Genomic DNA, 19,858 nt, shown 5'->3' with positions numbered 1-19,858 from the left:
TTTTTTTTTTTTTTCTTCTTCTTTTGAATTGATAAGCAGCGCTGCAGTTTGCTCCCCTGTCTTGGTACATGATGTTCCCCCCCTCCCCCCCCCCCAAAAAAAAAGCAAACGGGACCCTCCTCCTCCTCTTCTGCGGAAAATGTGTTTGCAATGAATCTTCAGGGCCAATGCAGGTTTTGTTGGAAGGGAATACAAAAAAAAAAAAAAAGAGGAGGATAGAGAAACAACGTATGAGGGAGTTAGAGTGACCGTGCGGCTGGGAGTTCAGCCTTGGACTTGTGTCAGATACACAGAGAGCTGCTCCTTCCTCCATGTCACTGGTTTCATTTCACATATATAGGCTACTGGACAGAGGAGGCACAAAAAACGTTGGACAAAAAAATCGAATCACCCTCCTGTTGTCGTTGTTGTTGCCGTTCTCCCTCGCCTGCTTCCCTTCACCTGACAGGCCATTCGATGTAGCCTGACAGTAAAGTTCATCTCTGACAATAAGCATTAGGCTGGAATGTAGACATTGCCCCGGCTTGCTGGTTCATGAGAAAGTGCACAGTGAAAGGAAAGAGCCGCAGTATAGGAGATTTATGTTAGCGGAAGAGTTCAGTGTAGTGGCGAGAGGCTGCTTTTTGACGTTATGAGAGGCCATTGGAATGAAAACACCCTAACTCAATTCTCAGGTCATGCAAATATTTGCTTACACCCCCCTTTTTGCTCTTTCACCTTGCGAAAGCCACTGTTGCCCATGCTGTTTATCACGGAGTGAGTATTCAGACATGCTGTTACAATTCATAAAATCTCCTCACTCTTACATGAATTTTTCCTTTGTGATTTCTTTTCATATTTCCCTGCCAGATATGAGTAACATTTCATGGCAGAGTCCAACGGAGAAATATTTCTCCTCTTAGTTACAACTACTACAGGCGAGCCAGCAACTTACTTCAGTGATGTACATTTTACTTTTTCTTTTTTTTTTTTTTCATTTGAATCTGTATTTATCCAGGGAAAGTCAGCTGAGCTCCATGCTCTTTTCCAACAACACCCTCTTCACATTCATACAGTTCCACACATTCACACTGGGAGCTGCCCAGTACAACCACAGTCTCCTACTGGTGGCCACCGAGCAGCTCCACTGCAGCAGTTGGAGGTTCATTGCTTTGCTCAAGGGGCTCAGAGAGAGGGATTCAAACTGGCAACCTTCCGATCACAAGCCCGCTTCTCTAACCTCTAAGCTGCTGCAGCCTGAAGCCTGTGTTGACTCTCACGTTACTGCCAGGAGACACCTCTTGTCTGATTGGCCGGCGGCCGGGGGAATGCGCGCCGACCCCCCCTGGCCCCCCCGACGGCTCCCCATCATCCCGTTCTCAGACAGTAAACACCTCAACAGGCTTCACACCGTCTCGCCACCGGGCCTCGGGTTTGATCAGTCGCGTGGCTCCTAACCCATCCTGGCTCCTCTCGGGACCCGCCCGCCCCCGGACTCCGGGCGGACGGACGTGAGGAATGCGGAGGAGGTCAAAGGTCAAAAGCGGCTCGGCGGGAAGTCGTCTCTCCTCTAATTAGCCGAAGCCGGGCTGGAACCTGGGAAGACGCCGACTGTTTCGCCCTTCGAACCCTGGAGGTTCAGGCACGGAGCGGCCCTATCACATGGGGGGGATTAAGGGTGAACTTTGAAGCCCTCACTGCAGTCATGTGCTCTCCCCCTGTGGAGGCTGCACTCCCCACTGCGCCTCCATGATATACTGTAGGTGATGTTGTGGAACGTATCGCTGTATTCCGTACATCATCCCTTCGTACTCTTATGTTTTGTCCCAGTCTCATTTGTACTGCTGCTGGATGCGTCATGCAGGAATTGAAGTTCTAAAGTGCTTCATAAGTGGATAAAATATTATTGTTGATATTTATTCCTCCAGGCCCATCCCATAGTGCGATGGACTCCCAGCGTTTGCACCAGTTCCTCCTCCTTTGTTCAAATTGGTAAGAGTGAATCCTGGTGGCTCATACTGCGTACCTGGATTCCACCTTTGCACTCTGTAATAGATGCAACGAAAGCCAAAGCAGGAGGTCGCCATCTTCACGCCAGTCGCACACCAGATGCGATTTCATTTCATTGGCCCCCATTCATCGTCTGTGAGAGGCAAGCGAGCGCGTGCACACAGCGTGACGGGATGGGTGGCGACATGATCCGGTTCTCCAATTCTCCCAGACATTCATTTTGTTGAAAATGACTGAATACAAAATATGTCTACATAAACCAATAATGTGAAACAAATTGAGAATTTGCTCCGATGCTTGACCCCAGATGACACACAGTAAAATACCATAAATTACTGGGTTATCCTGGGTGGTTTCCACACGTGGGCCGACCTCATACCAGTCACTGGGTGAAACTGTTGGTTGAATCACACTGTGTTATCGTCAAAATGTCTTCAGATTAGTTTCTTTAGCTGGTGGGAGGATCACCAAGAATGTCTGCACCACAAACTCATTCATTCCAGTTTACAGATGATAACATGAATGGAGTTAATATCACCTATAACCGTTATTAACTAGTCTTTCAATATATGTAAAATTATGTTTTATCCACAATTTCATTCCATTTTTTTTCAATATTTGTAATCTTATTTTTTATTTCAGTGGCATAATGGATCAAGAAGTACGATGTCAATGATCTTGGTGCATATAATCATTTACTCCTCAACCTGGATGATATAGGCTATAGATTAATAAATGGTAAAAAATAATTTTGAAGAACATACTACCCTAATGAAAAATCAGTCTAATATTCATATAATATTCCTATAGGGACTTAAAGTGTGTTTGTGGTACTAAATAGTGAGTTTATAGTGACCTGACCCCTACTTTATGTTTTGTTTTTATTTATTTATATTGTATTAGCCTATAATAGATCTTTTCCAGTAGGGCAATATGTATCCTGACAGAAGGCTGATTCCAATACAGAAATTATTCATTATTTTCCAGTTGAGTTTGGTGGGATGACCTTGCACAATCACAATTTAGCTGAGAATCCACCCAGGGCCTAAAGTGGTGAGGATTAGAAATAGATAACTTCCTCTGCATGCGAGTATACCCAAAAGATTTAAACAATTTGTTTGACTAATCTAGTGATTTAACAGTGATTAATCAAGTAATTCTGAGAAGGTGAGAGGGGAAAAAATCAAAACCAGATGTGCTACAGCCTAATCAATCAGTTTGTCATATTTTGGTCTAATACATGAGGGTGTATCCAACACCATAGTTATGTCAAGATAGCCAGAAACAGTCAGAATGACACCGGAAATTAGTCAATTTTGCCTTCAAAATAAAAGTGTAAAATTAGTCGTTGGCATAGAGGTCCCAGTCTATAGGAACACTTGTACCACTGCTATGGGTGAAATCAACTCTTTCAAGATCGTTAAAACCCATAAACGTTAGCTGGTATATGTTTTGTGTTTCGGTCTTTCTTGTGTACTTTTATGAGCCTATATAAATCCCTGATTTTATTTTGAAATTTATAACCGGAAGTACACCTTCTTAATCTGTCGATCTTGACCCTGGTGTGTTGTCACGTTTGCAGACCGTGTTCTTGGGGAGTAAGGAGTTAACGAGTGAACCAAACCTTTGGAGAGACGCTCTGAGGGCATATAAATCCCCTCTTCCAAAAACAAACTGGCCTTGGCTCGGACTGTACTGTCAGTGTTGCAGCTTGATCAACTTTCCCTGCGCCAAGACAAAGTATGCGCGGCTGGCAAGCGGCGCGTGCAGCCGTCTCCTCCGGCTTGCCGCTGTAGGCTCTCCGCAGCTCTAACTCCCGGACTGGACATGCAAGGATGAACAGGAAAGTAAGGAACAGCAAGGGTCAGCTCGTCGGATCGATGCTCTTATCTGTCATAAAATAAGACGTACACGACGCAGATGCCATGCAGCCCGGTCGATTCTGCCGAGCCGAACAGCCCCTTTTCGCATGAACCTCAACGGGATTTGGCTCCGCTTCTTGGTCATTTCCAAAGATTCAGGATGAGAAAACCCAAAGTAAATCGGATGGTTCTCGCCTTGTGTCTAGGATGTTTCATCATGGTCATATTCTATTTCCACAGCAATCTGAAGTCAGGTGAGTCATCAGAAAAGGATACATTTTACACACACTTCAGAATAGAGATCTGTTTCAAAATGTGTTTTTTTGTTTTACTATTTTGGTATGTTTTGGAACATATTTCTAAAGTGTGTATGTGAAGTGTCATCTAGACAATACATTTATTTCAGAGCTAGATACTGTCACTGTTAGGTGATGTATAGTGTAATTTAAGCAGCTTTTATTGCAGTTAAATCCTATTGCATCAACATTAATAAAGTAGAATTAACTAGACATATTACATTGCTTCCTTTGAAAAGCTAGCCCATATTATTTTAATAAAAGTCCTAATTTAACCACTGTGCAGCAGGCCAACTGGTCCCACACTGTATGAGGTCTGCTGATCACATGTCCTCATGTCATTCACCATAAAGATGACATTGTTCTGATTCTGATCTGATCTAATTATTAATAAGCACACCACTGGAGGAAGGGGTCCCAAATCTATTTTGAACCATTGGGGACATGCAGAGCATTGTGAAGGAATTTGTGTGTGTGTGTGTGTGTGTGTGTGTGTGTGTGTGTGTTCATTTATTCACACTGTGTCATTATACTGTCCCTCCTAGTCCTGCTGTCTCTCAACAGCTTTCACTAAAAGATTTTCCTCTCTGGTTCCCACCCTGTGTCTCCATTTCCCTGCCGGCTGTAGAACGCAATAGAGGAACAATTTAATTACCGAGCTGATTGGTTGAGTGTTTCCTCTGCGACGTGGAGGAAGGTTGGGAGAAGTTGCAGCTGGTAGCGGGGTTGGCCCGACACTGAGACCCGTTTCCACCTCCTCCAGGTCCCTCTCTGCCACATACAATGGCCTCATTCAGACATGCCCAGCTATATCATGAGCCAAAAAGGCTTATATAGCCCGTACTGTGAGGAGGTTCTCAGTATGTCTTTAAAAAAGAGCCCAGTTCTGGTTAATTCTTATTGGGAATCTACTGTATGAAAGACCAACCTCAAACTGATGGAGACCATATGGGTTCCATCATATGCACTATTACACGATTGAAGTAGCTTATTAGTAATGCAAGTTTCATCTAGCACTGTTTTGAGGCTATAGATGAAGCTCTGGGAATTTGGTGTCAAGTAGCTAGCTTCAATCTACATGGAATAATGCACCTCATGCTTCTATCTTAAAACCCACCTGCCTGTAAGAAATCAATTTAAACTGGTTTCAGATATGCAGCCAGTGTTTCCTATTTGCATTTAGAACGCCTTCTTTTCTCAGTCTAGATTGCTCTGTCTGGGGTAAAGGTCACAGTGTTAAAAGACAGTATAAAGCTGCAAGAGAGCTACCACGTAACAAAGGAATGTACTGCCATGACACAGTGGGATATTCTCTTGTTGAATTGTTTGCCTATGCACACGCTATCTAAAGCCCTTTCAAAAGTTAGGATAATTATATAACCTTCCTCGGATGGGGGCTATATGTCATGTATGTTGCCCTGGCACCATACATTGCCAAAAATTATCATCATATCAAGTCATGCCAGCTTGTTTTGAGTCCTAAAACCCTGTTTTTCTTAAAATAAGTGAAAAAACATGACATTTGGGTTGAGATAATTCCACTTGTTTTCAATACAAATCAACTCATTTCAAGGCTGTTCTTGACTCAAAACATGATTTTGATATTAGTGGAGCAATCCACCTCACTTCAAGACAGCGTCACTTGGCTCTAGAAAAATCTACACTGAAGAAATATGGGATTTTATGACTCGGCACCAGGTGAAATGACTTGCTAAGATGGACATTTTTCGCAATGTGCGGCCTTCCTATGAGGCCAGTTGTGCATTATCTAGAAACGTAACTCAAACACAAGGAGTGAAGAGGAGAAGTTTGCGTGGCACAACATGGTCTGTGGAATGTATACGGTATGGCCGCTGTCAGGATCGTCTCCTACACATCCCCCTATAAAACTCAGTCAGCTGCTTGTGGTGTTCGAGACACTGATTTATATGATGTCAGGAAGTGATACAGATGTGAGTTGACGCCTACTCTGAATTGCCCCAGTTGATGGTTATCAGGCAGCCTACTAAGCTGTTGTATTCCAAGCAAAACCATCAAGAGCTGCAGGTAAAAGTGAGCCTGAGAGTATTGTTCAGGCCTTGGGGCAGCTGCCATTATCACTGCACTAAGGAGAGTCCCCCCCCACCTCATACCTTCCTTGTCTGGGCTTGACTTAAGGCCATGAGGGTCGTAAAGTTGAACTGTTCAGCACACCAGCGTCATCGGGAACACCTGCTGTACACTAAACAAATTTGCTCTAGGAGTCCCTTGGAAATATTTCGGACATGGCGGTGGAAATCTTGAGGGCGCAAAGCAAAGTTCCAAAGATAGAGCACAGTATCAGTCTTTTCTCCGTTCCAACAAATCTCAAGAAGAGTTCTGGATCTGACATTATCTAATCTGACTCGGAACAGAACGTCCAGAAAGTCAAAGTGGCTCACTTGATCCTCCTAATGATACTTTGGAGTTGCCAGTTGAAATCAGTTCTGCCTCGTAAGTGCTGTCACATCCTCGGCCGTCCAAGGCTATCTGATGACAGCTTAGGGTGGCCCTGCTGTTCCAACCTGCTCTCCTCCCCCAGCCAGCTGCATATTCATGACAACATGGTGCTGCAGGAGCTGATTATTCAGCGACTACTCTGGAGCATGGATTTCTCCTCTCAGTCCAAGTTTTCCTTTGTCTAGAGTTGGCTTCCATTAAGGCCAGCTGCTGTCAGCGTGGAAGAAATCCCCAAAGGATTTTGATTTACCCCACGGAGAGATGGGACCAAGATGACTTGTGGGCATGTTCATCCAGGGTAGATCTTGCTCAATAAGACCTCCACTCTGCCTTTATTTCTCTTTAGAGAATCCCATTGTTTTAGTAAGATTTAAGGTTTGCCATGTAGTACAAGAATTCTCCTTATGCAGGCCGTGCTGACTCTGCATTTTCAGAAATGAACATTGAAAGCTAAGGGAAATGGCAGGTATTCACTGGCTGAAACACATCTACTTATGTCTTACTGCCGGATATGTCGGTGCACCAGATTTCTTTGTTTTTTGGTATTAGAACAACACAAATGCACGTTTGATCCTGGCAGCCTCTTGAACTTATGTCTCAGAAAGATCAGTAAGATGCATATCGCACATCTGCATATGCTAGATTCAATAAACAGACACTGCACCACCCACATGCCTCTGCCTTTGCTCTGACACCCTTTACACACGCATTTGCGGCCTAAGGATCAGGCTCTCCCTCGCACAGTGTGTCTCTCAGTAAAGCTCTTTGGCAGGAGAGGCCGTGGAGGGGGCGGGGGCCCCAGTTTTCCCAGTGGGACCTAAACACAGAGCTCCGTTTATGGCAGGGACAGGAGGAACACACATTGGCCTTTCTATATTTTGCATTTCCTACGCCCTTTGGTTTTGTACAAGCCAGGCGAAATGCAGAAGAGAGGGTTTGACAGCATTGGGTCTAGAGAGGGCTAGACCAATGGGACTGGTCCGCTTGCTCTGAATGGTCTTCAGGTTGAGTGTTGGTGAATCCCTTTAGAACAAGTCCAACCATGGGCCACGAGGCTGAGAGTCTGCAGGTTTTCATTCCACCCAAACACTACAGCAGATGATTTACTGATTAGGTGTGTTGGTTAGTGAAAACAGCTGGTGTAGTGTTTGGTTGGAATGATGACCCACAGACTCTTGGCCCCATGGCACATGGTTTGAGTCTACTGCTTTAGATGCTGTGTGGGTCTCCCCAGGTTCAGTGGTAACATTTTTGTCACTTTGGAGAAACTCCTATTTCAAATGGACGGTACCTCACCTTGGCTTCCTCTGAAACCCAGCAGTTTGACTTCAACAATTTAAGCAGTTTCTTCCCTGAAAATGTGTTTTTTATGCAGTCTGGTTGTATTGAAATACCACATGACAAAAGGTGGATTGTAAATTTCCATGCTCGTTGAGTGATGCCGCATTAGCAGGGTAGTGACGACACATAATACGCTCTTTCAGCCCAATAAGTGTGCCATCTCAGCTTGTTGCTGAAATACTCACTCATAGTCTGCCAGCTATTTGTCAGAGCCCAAATTCTTTCAGACGTTACCTCTGCTGACTGGCCGGCGTTTCATTTAAAGAAAAAAAAAAGGCAGGCTTTGGGAGTGGTCATATTAGAAATGTGTTCTGGACTCACTGGTAGTTTCCATAAGGAAGTGGTAATATGTTTAGAAATCAGGTCGAAATAAATCAGTGTACTGTAGCAACATTCACCACAAAATGCCCCCTCACCTTGGTACCTCGAGGCAGAGGACAAAGCCTCCCTTGGGTGCAGGATCTATCAGCATCTCTGACTCTTTTCATTCCAGCAAATAGGCTGCATTTGACATCTTGGCAGAGGTGAATCCACTGAGTGAGAAGCTTATGACTGTGTGGTAGAAATTAGCTTTAATTTCTGTGAGCTAGTTTGGCAGTCAAGATGGCTCTTTTGGCATACAGTCACTTAGTTGTAGCTAGTGAGCAGCTGTTGGGTTGACAGTGGCTGGGCTGCAGATGGCCAAAGTTAAACTGCTATGCTGTAACACCGAAGTAGGTAGCTTTCATCTCTGGTCTCACCATGGCGTGTGGCATGTGTGTATAGATAGAAATGGAGGGGAAGGACGTGACTGGAAAGAAGGGGAAAACGCCATGTAAGGGGACTTCCCATGAGCACCAATACGGAAAGATATGTTAAACATTTCACTGGATCTCAAAATAAGAAATAACAAGAAGTGAAATTAGCTACTGAGACCATAACCTCTTGTTGAAAAAAAATATTGACTATATTTTCAGTGAGAAGTTGGGTTGTGGCCCCATTGACTTGCATGGAGTTGGGCGTCTTGGAGTCTTTTTGGAGCCGGCATCTAGCCGTCTGCCACCACTTCATTAGGCCTATTGGCTTCAAAGTTCACCTGTGGTTTTGGCCACTTGGTCAGAGGTGAAGGAATGTGGGCTTCTTTCCATTATTGGCAATGGTGGGAGCCCCAATCCTGTACCACTTCCAGGTTGGAACTCCACTGTTTCTACTCTCTGTTTCTAGTCTCTCTTAATGCATGTAAATATTACAAAGTTATTCAAAACTCATAATATTTTACAGTCTGTTGACAATGCGGACGACCAATATGCATAAGTCAGCATGGCTAACATCATGACAGTTAACAAGTACAGATCCTGTCCAGGCCCACTAGCTGTGGCCACACTGATCCGTCGGAAAACGGACAGAATTATTGACGGATAGATTTCTGTCCATTGGGCTGTTTGGGAACGTCAACATGGTGGAGAGGCAGAAATACAGTAGCCTAGCTTCGCTTCTAATGATGCTACTTCATAGAAACAAGTTGAATTTACTTGAACACATTGTTTTATCACTCACATTGGGTTGAAAATAGGAAAGAATGTTTAGTTTCTTCTTTCTTGACATTTTCACAACACAACCTGTCAGCTCCTCGGCTCAGATTAAACTGTCTGTGCTTGTCATTTGATTGTGCGTTTGTTTAAAGTCGCCCGACATCCCGGTTGAGTTTTCCGTTTTAAGCACTGTGATTGACCTGAAGGTCCAAGCACCGCCCAGCCAGACAACTTTGGTCATAAAACAAACTGAGTTTAAGCTCCTAAAACAGGTACAACCACCAGCACTGCTCTGTATTTATTTTTTCAGAACCGGAACTCGTGCTACGTAGTCAAATTCACTCCCAGAACGACGTAACGGTGCATTCCGAACCAATGACCCCCTTGATATAGCCTAGATTTGTTTCGAATGTCAAGAGACTCGGGGCTAGTCAAAAAAACATTCCCGGCTAAAGCCCAGAAGCCCGATGCTTATGACGAGAGCAATGCTCGGCTAGCGTGACACGTTTACCGGTTAAGTTACCTATTCCACCAACGTCACATACCACAGGTAATAACATGACCTACCGTTAAGGTTTGCAGGACAGAAGAAGATGTAGATGTCTGTATTGACGGTGAACAGCATGGCTCTATGTGAGATCCAATATGGCATTATCAGTGCATGAGACTGAATGTGGCATTTAGCCCATAGGCGAGATGCCATCTCTTAGTCAGAGACGCCCTCTAGAGGCCATCTCACAAAGCAACATCTCACTAAGCGTTGACTGACTGACTGAATGACTGACTGACTGAATGCATGAACTGAATTTGCCGCGTGATGCCCTCGGCTGGGCCATCTAGACACTCTTGGATGTGGTTTCTCGTCTAAATTTTTAAAGAGTTTCTCACTGAAAAGGGTCCAGATTGTGTCCGGATTTGCCACTGTTCCTTCACATTCAGTTCAGATGATCTTTAAGTACATGTTTTGGATGGAAATCTATGTGTGTGTTCCCTAATACCTTTTTTTTTTTGCTTCTTGTGTATCCACAGGCCAATTTTGTCCCACAGTAAACTGTACTACAAGGCCAAAATAAAGGAAACTTAGAATTACCTTGGCATAGTTTCTAGAATTGACTGGAGCCATTTTGCAGGAATGCAACATCACCCATGCAAGCTTCATGAATTGAATTTGTTGTTTTATTGCTTTCATGCTCATCAAATCATTCAGTGACCACTAATGCCCTATGGACTGGGGCATAGTCACCACTCTAGTTCACCATACATGTTTTACATTGGGATGAACGTTGATAACTCAAAATTACATTTTATTTATTGGTTCTCCAGTTTAATATACTCAGGTATCCCTTGTATTTTGGTGGGTTACCTACACATTTAGTACTGAACATGCAGAGATTCCCATTGGCTGGCTGCCCCATGGAGTGTGTCAGTGGGTTCACCGCTCATAAGCTGCTTGCCACCCATGACTTGCCAAGTCTCACCATGGTGTGGAAAGCGAGGTGGACACATACACATGCACACACCATCCTATCCTGGCTACAGAACCACACACACAGAATATTCCTTTTGAAGGCTTTCATTTGACATAACACACCCACTGGCGGCCATATTGGAGGTCCTCAGCTCTTGGGCATCCATTGCTGCATGTGAACAGCTGATTACATTTCTAAATGTACAACTCAGCCATCTGAAAATCTAATCAACATGGTCACTGAATGGACCTACATGCACATCACAACAATCCTTTTCCGATATCTCTCTTTACTGGTTGGTTGTCTTATATTTAGACGTTATTTGCCCACAGCCAATTCTCCAATGAACCTCCACGATGCCACCGGACGTGCTCGCTGGGAGATTCGAGACGCAACTGAAAAGCCACTATTGCCTTCAGTTCATGTAGTGAACATGCAGCAACGTTCTGGCAGTCCAAGCAACTCACCACAGAGATGTTTTCCCTGCACAAATTGTGCATCAAATCCCCAAGGAAGGTCTGCTAAGGCCTTCTGTGTTGGCTGGCTGGCATGTGTGCAGATAGGGTATTTACAGAGTCAGGAGTTCAAAGGTGACATAAATATTCGGATTCAATGCCACTTCTTGATTGTATTGACCTAGACAAGATTAAGGGTTGTCATGCGAGCCTGGCTACTTAGTGCAGTAGTGTCCATGCTGCTCTTATTTGTTAAACTAGAAGGTCTACATCAGAAAATTCAATCAAATTGGACCCTATCTGAGCAATCTATTCATGTCCTCATCCATCCACAGGGCTGTAGAAAGGAAAGAGAGAAATGACTGCGTGGCAGCTTTCACTCTTAGTTTTGATGTGCCCAACCTTTCCTCTGTGTGTGTGTGTGTGTGTGTGTGTGTGTGTGTGTGTGTATAGTACACAGCAGTTAGGTCTGCTTTCATTCCCTCTCTGAATTCGTGCATTTAGTATTAATCCGTCCACAGCATGCGATTCCAGGCGATTCCTCCAGTGAAAATCCTTTATTGTCACGGAAGCAACACATATTGGGAACTTGTGTGTAGATTAATTTTCTAGGAGTTTGGCCCTCGCAAACCCTTTGCTAGCCATTTTTGCATGCCCGTTCTTCTAGTGCTGTGCATCCACTACATCTTCAATAAAGACTCTGTTGTACTATTTTGTGACGACTTGCCGAGTTGAAATGTTGCCTTTTACTTGACAAGAGCCACATGTTGACCTCTGAACCTGACTGCTGACTGTGGCAAGATAATGTGAACCATAATAGTAGAAACTCTCTGGGGGGTGGGGGGGTGGGGGGGGGGGGTTGCTCAGGATAGCGCTGCCTCTATTCCACATGTGTGTAATACAAGACGTAAAGGACAGGAGAAGCTGGCATTTCAGGAATGCAAGTCGTATTTAATTGGGTTTGTAAAGTGGAAGCAATGGAAATGAAGGCCTCGGTTTCTCCATTGGCCACAGAGTCTGCTGACTTCCTGAATAAGTGTCTTGTTTGCGGCTGGTTATCTCTCATCACTTCATCATTTTGGACATTAATACTTTGGCAATAGTTTTTTCAGTTTCTGTTGAACAACTTCCACATCAGACAGTAAGTTACTTCATGATATTGCTCAAAAATGGAGGCGGTGTTTATATTGGAGGCTTCTATTGCTTTTATTGCCCTCGCTGTTGTCTTTCATTCGATGTTGCATCACTTTGGGGAAGAAGCTTATCTCTGATTGCGGCTAAATGATTGCCGTTACTCTTACTTTCAGGCTGCATTTATATTCTTCTTGTGGCTACAAATGTTTGACAAAATATTAAGTTATTCATATGTCATGGTCCAATGTGGGCAGTATCTGGGAAATTGTAAGAATTCCTTTCCAGTAGTCCATCACATTCTCAATAAGCTACAGCAACGTAGGGGGGGAAAATGAAATCTGCTTGTAGAAAGCAGCCCTTCAGAGGTCATTGCAACATGTTATTTTGCTTCTATATTTAATAATAATCCAGTCCTGGCATCTTTAAGTTTGAGAGAGGAGAGATTAGTTGCCACTGCCTAGGATTTGCTCTGTTTTGTGAAAAAAAAATGTCATTAAAGCTGCAGTAGGCAAGATTTTTATGTGAAAGTAACATACTATTTTCCCAAAATTAAAGAGTCGTTATGGTCACTGGCAATGAAAGTAGACATTGTCACTACAGTAATATTGCAGGCGGACGATTGCATTTACATTCGCGAGAAAAGAATGGAATGATGGAGATGGATTTTGTGAGAGAAAAGTGCAAACGCTCTTGAGGGATGATGGCTTAAGGTTTATTTCTTCTTGTATTCCCCGGGACTTCTGGGGTCAGAGGCTGACCTCGGTAAATGTTCCCTGCTTGGTTCCACATGCCACGTCTGAACACTGCAGCAGAGATTTAGCGTCTGGTCCTGAACCTCGTAGATCAAGACGGTTGATGGTTTTGGTTAAACTGTCTCCTATCACTTGTGCAGTCTTCACGTCTTCATCCGCTGACTTTCACACTCGAGTGGATTAAGATCATGTATAGAGAGCTCAATGATGTATATGATGGTCGTAACTGAGAAGTTATATCCCACAACATAGGCAAGTGGTGTTTTATAATATGGGGTCAAAAGTTCTGTCTGTTTACTTGAGGCTAAAAGCCTGCCTGGCAAGCAAATCTGTTGGCAACCAGATGCAAAAGGACACAGAATGTATAGACAAAAGAGTGGGCTTCTCTCTTCTCTTGTACTGTGGATTGATCCTGTGTCTCTGTCCTGTCCCCAGCAATCCTTCTCAACTTAAAGAAACCTTATCTTGGGCTTTTGGGTTCTTTCTCTGCTTCCCTTCAACCACAGTGTCTGACAAATGTGACATTTTTAAATGCAGAAAATTGCATGTTTTGGACTGCCAAACCCTTTTTTTTATGTACAAGTGCACTGAAGCATATGAAGCCGTGGCAATAACACGTCTTGAAGTGAATTTCACATCATACAATAGACTCAAGTCAAATTAAAAAGTGTTACTCCAGTTTTGTCTCTAAACTTTATCTGTTTTCGTCTAATGGATTCTCTTTTCTTCCTACTTCAGTTCTGTCAGAAACTATATTTGCTGGGTTTGGTGAGATGATCTTTGGAGCTGATTTGTAGGCTACTTGTGGATTCAAGCCAGACTGCACAAGCATTAAAGTAATCGGTCATCATCAAACTTCACTTGATATTGTGCAAACACACCATTTAGAGACAGGACTCATACTTTAACATAAGCACTTAACTGTTGTAGAGCGAGTGGATAGATGGTCATGCACTGTAAGTTTGAATGCAGCTTCATTTTAAACACGCTCTGATGCTTTTAACTCAACACATCTTTCCCTCTCCCGGTACAGAAGAGGTGCAGAGAAGCTCTTTTCGTCACATTTCCTGACAGATGTACCTCTGTTTCCTCAGCCTCTGATCCAGTCGGCGAAGGGAGCAGTGGGCAGAAATCCAGGAGGAGTCCTCTGCAGACACTTTACGACGGGGACCAGGTCAGTCTCCTCTAACCAGGATCTCCTAGCTGTACTGCAAACAGTCTGACACAATTTGTTTCAGTCCACAGGAATTAAATCAGGTTTACAAATGCATATGCCCATTTTGCAGAATTGCAGAATTGCAGAATTTGAATTTGTATTGTCAAATTTGAAACTGAATGCAATGGTTTGAAATTGAATTTGGTCGTTGTTGCTTTCAGCTTTCAACTTTTATTTCAAATTACTTTGAGGTAAAAAATTCTATAGGGTTATACTGATACTGGCCTTTTATTAAAAATTGGATATGATGGATATGATGCAGTTTGATTGGTTACATATTTATTGTAGAATTGATCAATACCATACTGGTCGTCTATGGGAAGCGCTTATCCTGAATTAATTCTAATGAGACATTTTGATCAGATTCCTCACAAGAATGTATATGTTTGTTATTATTATTATTATTATTATTATTATTATTATTATTATTATTATTGTCATCCTGGGTTTCCATGTGGAGTTTTAGTGTCTCATGGTCTAAATGCTGTTTCATAAGATTTTCCACTGACAAGAATATAATTCAGAGTGAATTTTTTGCTTGAAAATGAATGCATTTAGTGATATTGAATGTCAGCGCGAAATATCAGCTATCGGCAGCTTCGATCCAAAAATAATCAGTGTTGTGTCGGCCATCAAAAACTCATATCAGTCGAAACCCAAAAGAAATTCAGTGGCTGACACACAAATGACCCTTGATCTAGTACAGCTCCTTCTGATGTCTGGTTTCAGCAGGAAAAAGGTCAAGCATCTTTGTTTAATTACACCAATGACATTTACTGAGGAGGATTCATGGGCCCGTGTTGGCAGCTTCAGACTGCAGACATTTAAGAGCTTAATAAAGTGGTTTGGAGCAGCGTTTGATGAGGGCAAGAAAGGAGTTATGATAAGGATGGCGTTCACCTTGTGATTTTTTTTTTTCAGGTATGGGGGAGGCATGCAGCAGTATCATAAAAAGTAATAACCTCGGCAGTTATTTTCCCAGCTGGTGTGTGTTGTACAATAGTATTACAATAGTATTATAATAGTATAGATTATTAAATCATCTCAACGTTTCAGGACATGAGTAACTGTGAAGGCATTGATCTGCACCATACAGTATAATTAGTACAGGCTATGCAAGGGATGCTACACAAGAAGTCTAATAAAGTCAACATTTTATTTTGCTTATGTGGAGGGGAAGTCATTAAGAGTAAGAAGCATCTTGACCTCTGCATAGGGCAGTTTTTCATATAACATTATATCGCTGAATACAATAAATTAAACAACTTTTTTACATAGTTAATGCAGTGAACATTATTATAGATTAAAGGTGCAATAAGTAGGATTTTTACTGCCCCATAGCACAAAATGACCATAATATATCTGTGGGGGGTTGATGGGGTTCTTCATCAATCAGTGACTCAATGATTACTTGGCCTATACTCTTGGAACAAAAACTCCCCGCCCATTGGAGTCTCAACACCCCTCCACCTAAATTGCAGACAAAATTTTAAATATTGTTCCATATAAATGTTAAAGAGATGCATGCTTGGCAACAGAGTCCACTAATAGCGGTTCTGTAAGAGCTGTTTCCAATTAAAGCTCCCTGGGAGCAGGACGGAGGTATACATGCCAGAAAACAAAACAACTCCGAAGGACATGATTTACTTTTATTCGCTTTTGGTATTTTCTTTATTTTTCACTTAGTAGCTTCCCCAAGTGGAACCCTGTTGTGCTGCCGTACTCGGGGGATCAGAGTCTCCTAGAGTTTAGTATGATAGCTGGATGGAAACAGCTGGTGCACTGGATTACCGCCAGATACCATAGATTTATTAATTGGCATATCTAGGTAAAGACTTTTGTGTTCCTTTGCACAGGAAGTGCAGTCAGTGCTCACAAAAGATCCAACCAAAGAGATCAGTCCTCCCTGGTCACTCAGTTATTTTAAATCAACAGAATCGTCTTTTTAACTTGAGTTGAAATCACATTGGTTGACTTGGGAAAGTGTCTCACTGACCAGTGGTGACGCACTTGAGATATTGGTCCACTGATTGCACTCCCTATATGTTTCTAAATCATGCATATAGCTCAGATCAACGGATAGAAGTTAGAAGACAGCATTATATACATACAGTACGCAAAATCCCAGTGAGAGAAGGGTCACTGTTGGCACTGGAGCCAGTGTTTGGCCAGTCCCGGTCTGTCCTTGATGTGCCAGTGTCTTCTCCAGTGAAGACAGAGAGCCACACATACGGTCAGACAGCGAGTCAGGCTGAGAGTCTCAGGGCTCCGACCGCTGCAGCGGTGAGCCGGGCTGAGCAAATGAAAGAGGTAAATAAGGGGTTTGTGCCGCGAGGAGGCCAAGCTGAACTGGGTGACCTGTGATGTTATGAAGGCGGTGTGCGGATGGCAGGGGATCGACTGTGATTAAGACCTCCTGAGGAGAAGTGGGTGTGAGTGTCGGAGAGTATATTTGCAGAAGAACTCGGTATACTCCGCATTATCCTAACTGCAGGAAAAGATGAAAAAATGAAGCTTGATGCAAAACACGCAGGGCATCTACTCCACTTAAACTCTTAAATAATACATTGTTTAGTTTTCTTTAGCTTTTTTCCTTGCTTGTCCCGTTTTGTTTGACTGGGTTAGGGTTAGCTCTGACTCTCATGAAGTGCAGTTTTTGAATCTCTTGAAGTAAAAATACATTGAAGTGGTCCAAAGATTGACCACAAGTGCACTAGTTGTTATTTTAGGGTTGATCGTTCATTGATGATCGTTGATGATTCATCATCTTTCCTGTTTTTGTGTAGGTTGAATCAGCAGTACAGGCGATTCATCAGGGCCGACGGGAGCTGTTGGAGGAGGCCTGCCGCTCGTACACCCGCAAACGCCGTGTCCTTATCCCCGAGGACCTGAAGCACGTCATCGTGGATGACCAGCATGGCATGCTGTATTGCTATGTGCCCAAGGTGGCCTGCACCAACTGGAAGCGAGTGCTCATGGTCCTGACAGGCGTCGCCGGGCCCCACCGAGATCCGCTAGCCATTCCTGCCAACGAGGCCCACGTGCCGGGGAACCTCCGCACGCTGTCGGAGTACTCCACCTCCCAGATCAACCAGCGTCTGCGCTCCTACCTGAAATTCGTCTTTGTGCGCGAGCCCTTTGAGCGGCTGGTATCGGCGTACCGCAACAAGTTCACGCGGAGCTACAACACGGCTTTTCATAAACGATACGGCACGAAGATAGTCCGGCGCCACCGGCCGGACCCCCGGCCGGAGGCTCTGGAGCGAGGCAACGACGTCTCCTTCGAGGAGTTCGTGTACTACCTTGTGGACCCGGCCACCCAGCGAGAAGAGCCCTTCAACGAGCACTGGGAGCGGGTGCACTCGCTGTGCCACCCCTGCCTCATCCACTATGATGTGGTGGGCAAGTACGAGACGCTGGAGCAGGACTCCCGCTACGTGCTGCAGCTGGCCGGGGTGGAGGGCCAGGTCGCCTTCCCGGCCTCTTCCAAGAGTACCAGGACTACAGGAGACATGGCAGCCCAGTTCTTCCATAATATCAGCCCTTTCTACCAGAAGAAGCTGTACAACCTCTACCGCATGGACTTCCTGCTCTTCAACTACTCCACGCCAGCCTACCTCAAGTTTAGATGAGGCTGCAACTTCACTCATCCACAGACTCAGCTTGAACTCTGACCCTGAACTCTTGTAGCAGGTCAGTTCAGGTTCTTCCAGTAGTTTTGAGATCCTTATGATTGCTCTGTGTAAGCCTCGTTATGCAGAATGCAAATACTGTGTTGTAAACACATCAGAAGTTGATCCTGAATTGATCTCCAAAGCATATTCATTCTTATTTTTGAGAGTACTAACCTGGGGAACTATATTCAAAGTGCTTTTCAAAAAGCAACATCACGCTGGAAAACGTCTCTGGAGAGGAAGTAGGAGAAAGTAGGAGAAGACATTTCATCACAAGATGAAAGTTGTTGCCTAAAGTAGGCAAATTACTTTTTACTGTAATAGGTGAGCCAGTGGATATTGGTCACTGTCTTGGTATGTCTGACATGTCATTCACCATCAATGTATACAGTAGGAACAAACTGATCCTCAGCAAACTTGTTTGCTATATTTCCATAGTTGTCTGCTGTTTTCAAAGGTATAATTTTGCACGACAAATGTAATCTCTACATCAGGAGGAAGGTAGCATAATGAAAGTATTATTAATATCACATTTAGACAATGAATGTCTCCAAATGTACGTGCCTTTTACCTTGGGCCTTATTTTGTCCCCAAAAGACATATGACATCCTTTTGTAACTGTGACAGTTTATTTTTTGTACTGTAGGAAGAGATTTTATGCAACATGGCATTGACTTTATTTATTGTGATATTTCTGACTCTATTCAAAGTCAGGCAAACCAAAATAGACATACAGTTTCCTTCACAATTTTCAAATAAACGCAATTCAGCAATTGTTTATTGGTGTGGATACTGAAGTTATTAATTTAGCATGTTCAATTGTGTAAAACTATGCAAATTTTGTCTTAGATGTGTATTTGTTTTCTGCATTAGTGTGTCAGTAGACTGCTGTTTATAGCACATTTTTTGATATTTATAAACTTTTCATTTCATTATTTTTGAAAGCATCTTCACTTCATGGATTTGTTTACCATGTGCCTAAGACCTTTGCACAGTACTGTATAGTTTGCTTCACCTCTGACATTTAGGCTGTCTATCCTTTTAGAATGGCACTGCAATCATGACACCATACACCATACAATAGATTGGTACATGTCAATCTTTATTTCAACAGCAAAACATGAGGGTGCAAAGATGTTCTCTAGATGTCGTCTCACTGAGAAGGTGTTACAAATGCAATCGCATACCTACAAAGTTCAGTTAAGCTCGGAAGCACTGAAAATATGATTCTTCCAGTCTTTGGTGGTTATACCGTTTCCATAAACCTAGATCAGTAAAGACCAGCATTGTTCTAAAAGTGCATATCAAACGATTGAAAAGGCCCCATACAGAGAGTTGCATACTAAATCTTTTGTACACAAAAATAGCATGAAGAAATATCTGTATCGCCAACACTTAGAACAGACACAAACATTGAGACACAACATCATCCATGGAACATTTGGCAGCGCAAAACATAGAGTGTGACCCTTCAGACGAACACATTAGAGAACTCATGGCTCATCATGGTTTAAAGGCACATATCTACATGAAATAAACATGGTGAAATCTAACATCCATCCAGAGAGTGCAGTATCTGCTATATACTTGGATACCTTTAAACTCGAATGATATATTGTTATTATTGCTTTAATACAATCATTTTGCTATTTGACATTAAAGCGTTTACAATAGGTGTACA

At 43.2% G+C, this 19,858-nt stretch overlaps 1 protein-coding gene across 1 annotated transcript; it reads left to right on the top strand.

Annotated features, from left to right (window-relative positions):
- The first annotated feature begins 4,011 nt into the window (after window positions 1-4,011).
- LOC139643426 (carbohydrate sulfotransferase 11-like) lies at window positions 4,012-18,777 on the top strand. The gene is made up of 3 exons (XM_071518570.1): window positions 4,012-4,105; window positions 14,382-14,461; window positions 17,290-18,777. Exons 1-3 carry the CDS (start codon window positions 4,012-4,014, stop codon window positions 18,133-18,135), a joined length of 1,020 nt encoding a protein of 339 aa, XP_071374671.1. The 3' UTR covers window positions 18,136-18,777.
- The last annotated feature ends 1,081 nt before the right edge of the window (window positions 18,778-19,858 follow it).

This window comes from Centroberyx affinis, unplaced genomic scaffold, assembly GCF_046629955.1.
Source record: "Centroberyx affinis isolate AG114_WGS23_722 - 3 ecotype Tasmania unplaced genomic scaffold, CSIRO-AGI_Caff_v1 ptg000602l_1, whole genome shotgun sequence".
NCBI classification, from domain to species: domain Eukaryota; kingdom Metazoa; phylum Chordata; class Actinopteri; order Beryciformes; family Berycidae; genus Centroberyx; species Centroberyx affinis.
The sequence above is the reverse complement of the archived record's forward strand: the minus strand, read 5'-3'. Positions and strand labels throughout refer to the sequence as shown.

Excerpts from the sequence above, each read along its gene's own strand:
- LOC139643426 (XM_071518570.1), top strand. The coding sequence starts at position 4,012 with ATGAGAAAACCCAAAGTAAATCGGATGGTTCTCGCCTTGTGTCTAGGA. Across the intron at positions 4,106-14,381 it reads CCACAGCAATCTGAAGTCAG|CCTCTGATCCAGTCGGCGAA; the intron begins GTGAGTCATCAG and ends CTGTTTCCTCAG. Across the intron at positions 14,462-17,289 it reads CACTTTACGACGGGGACCAG|GTTGAATCAGCAGTACAGGC; the intron begins GTCAGTCTCCTC and ends GTTTTTGTGTAG.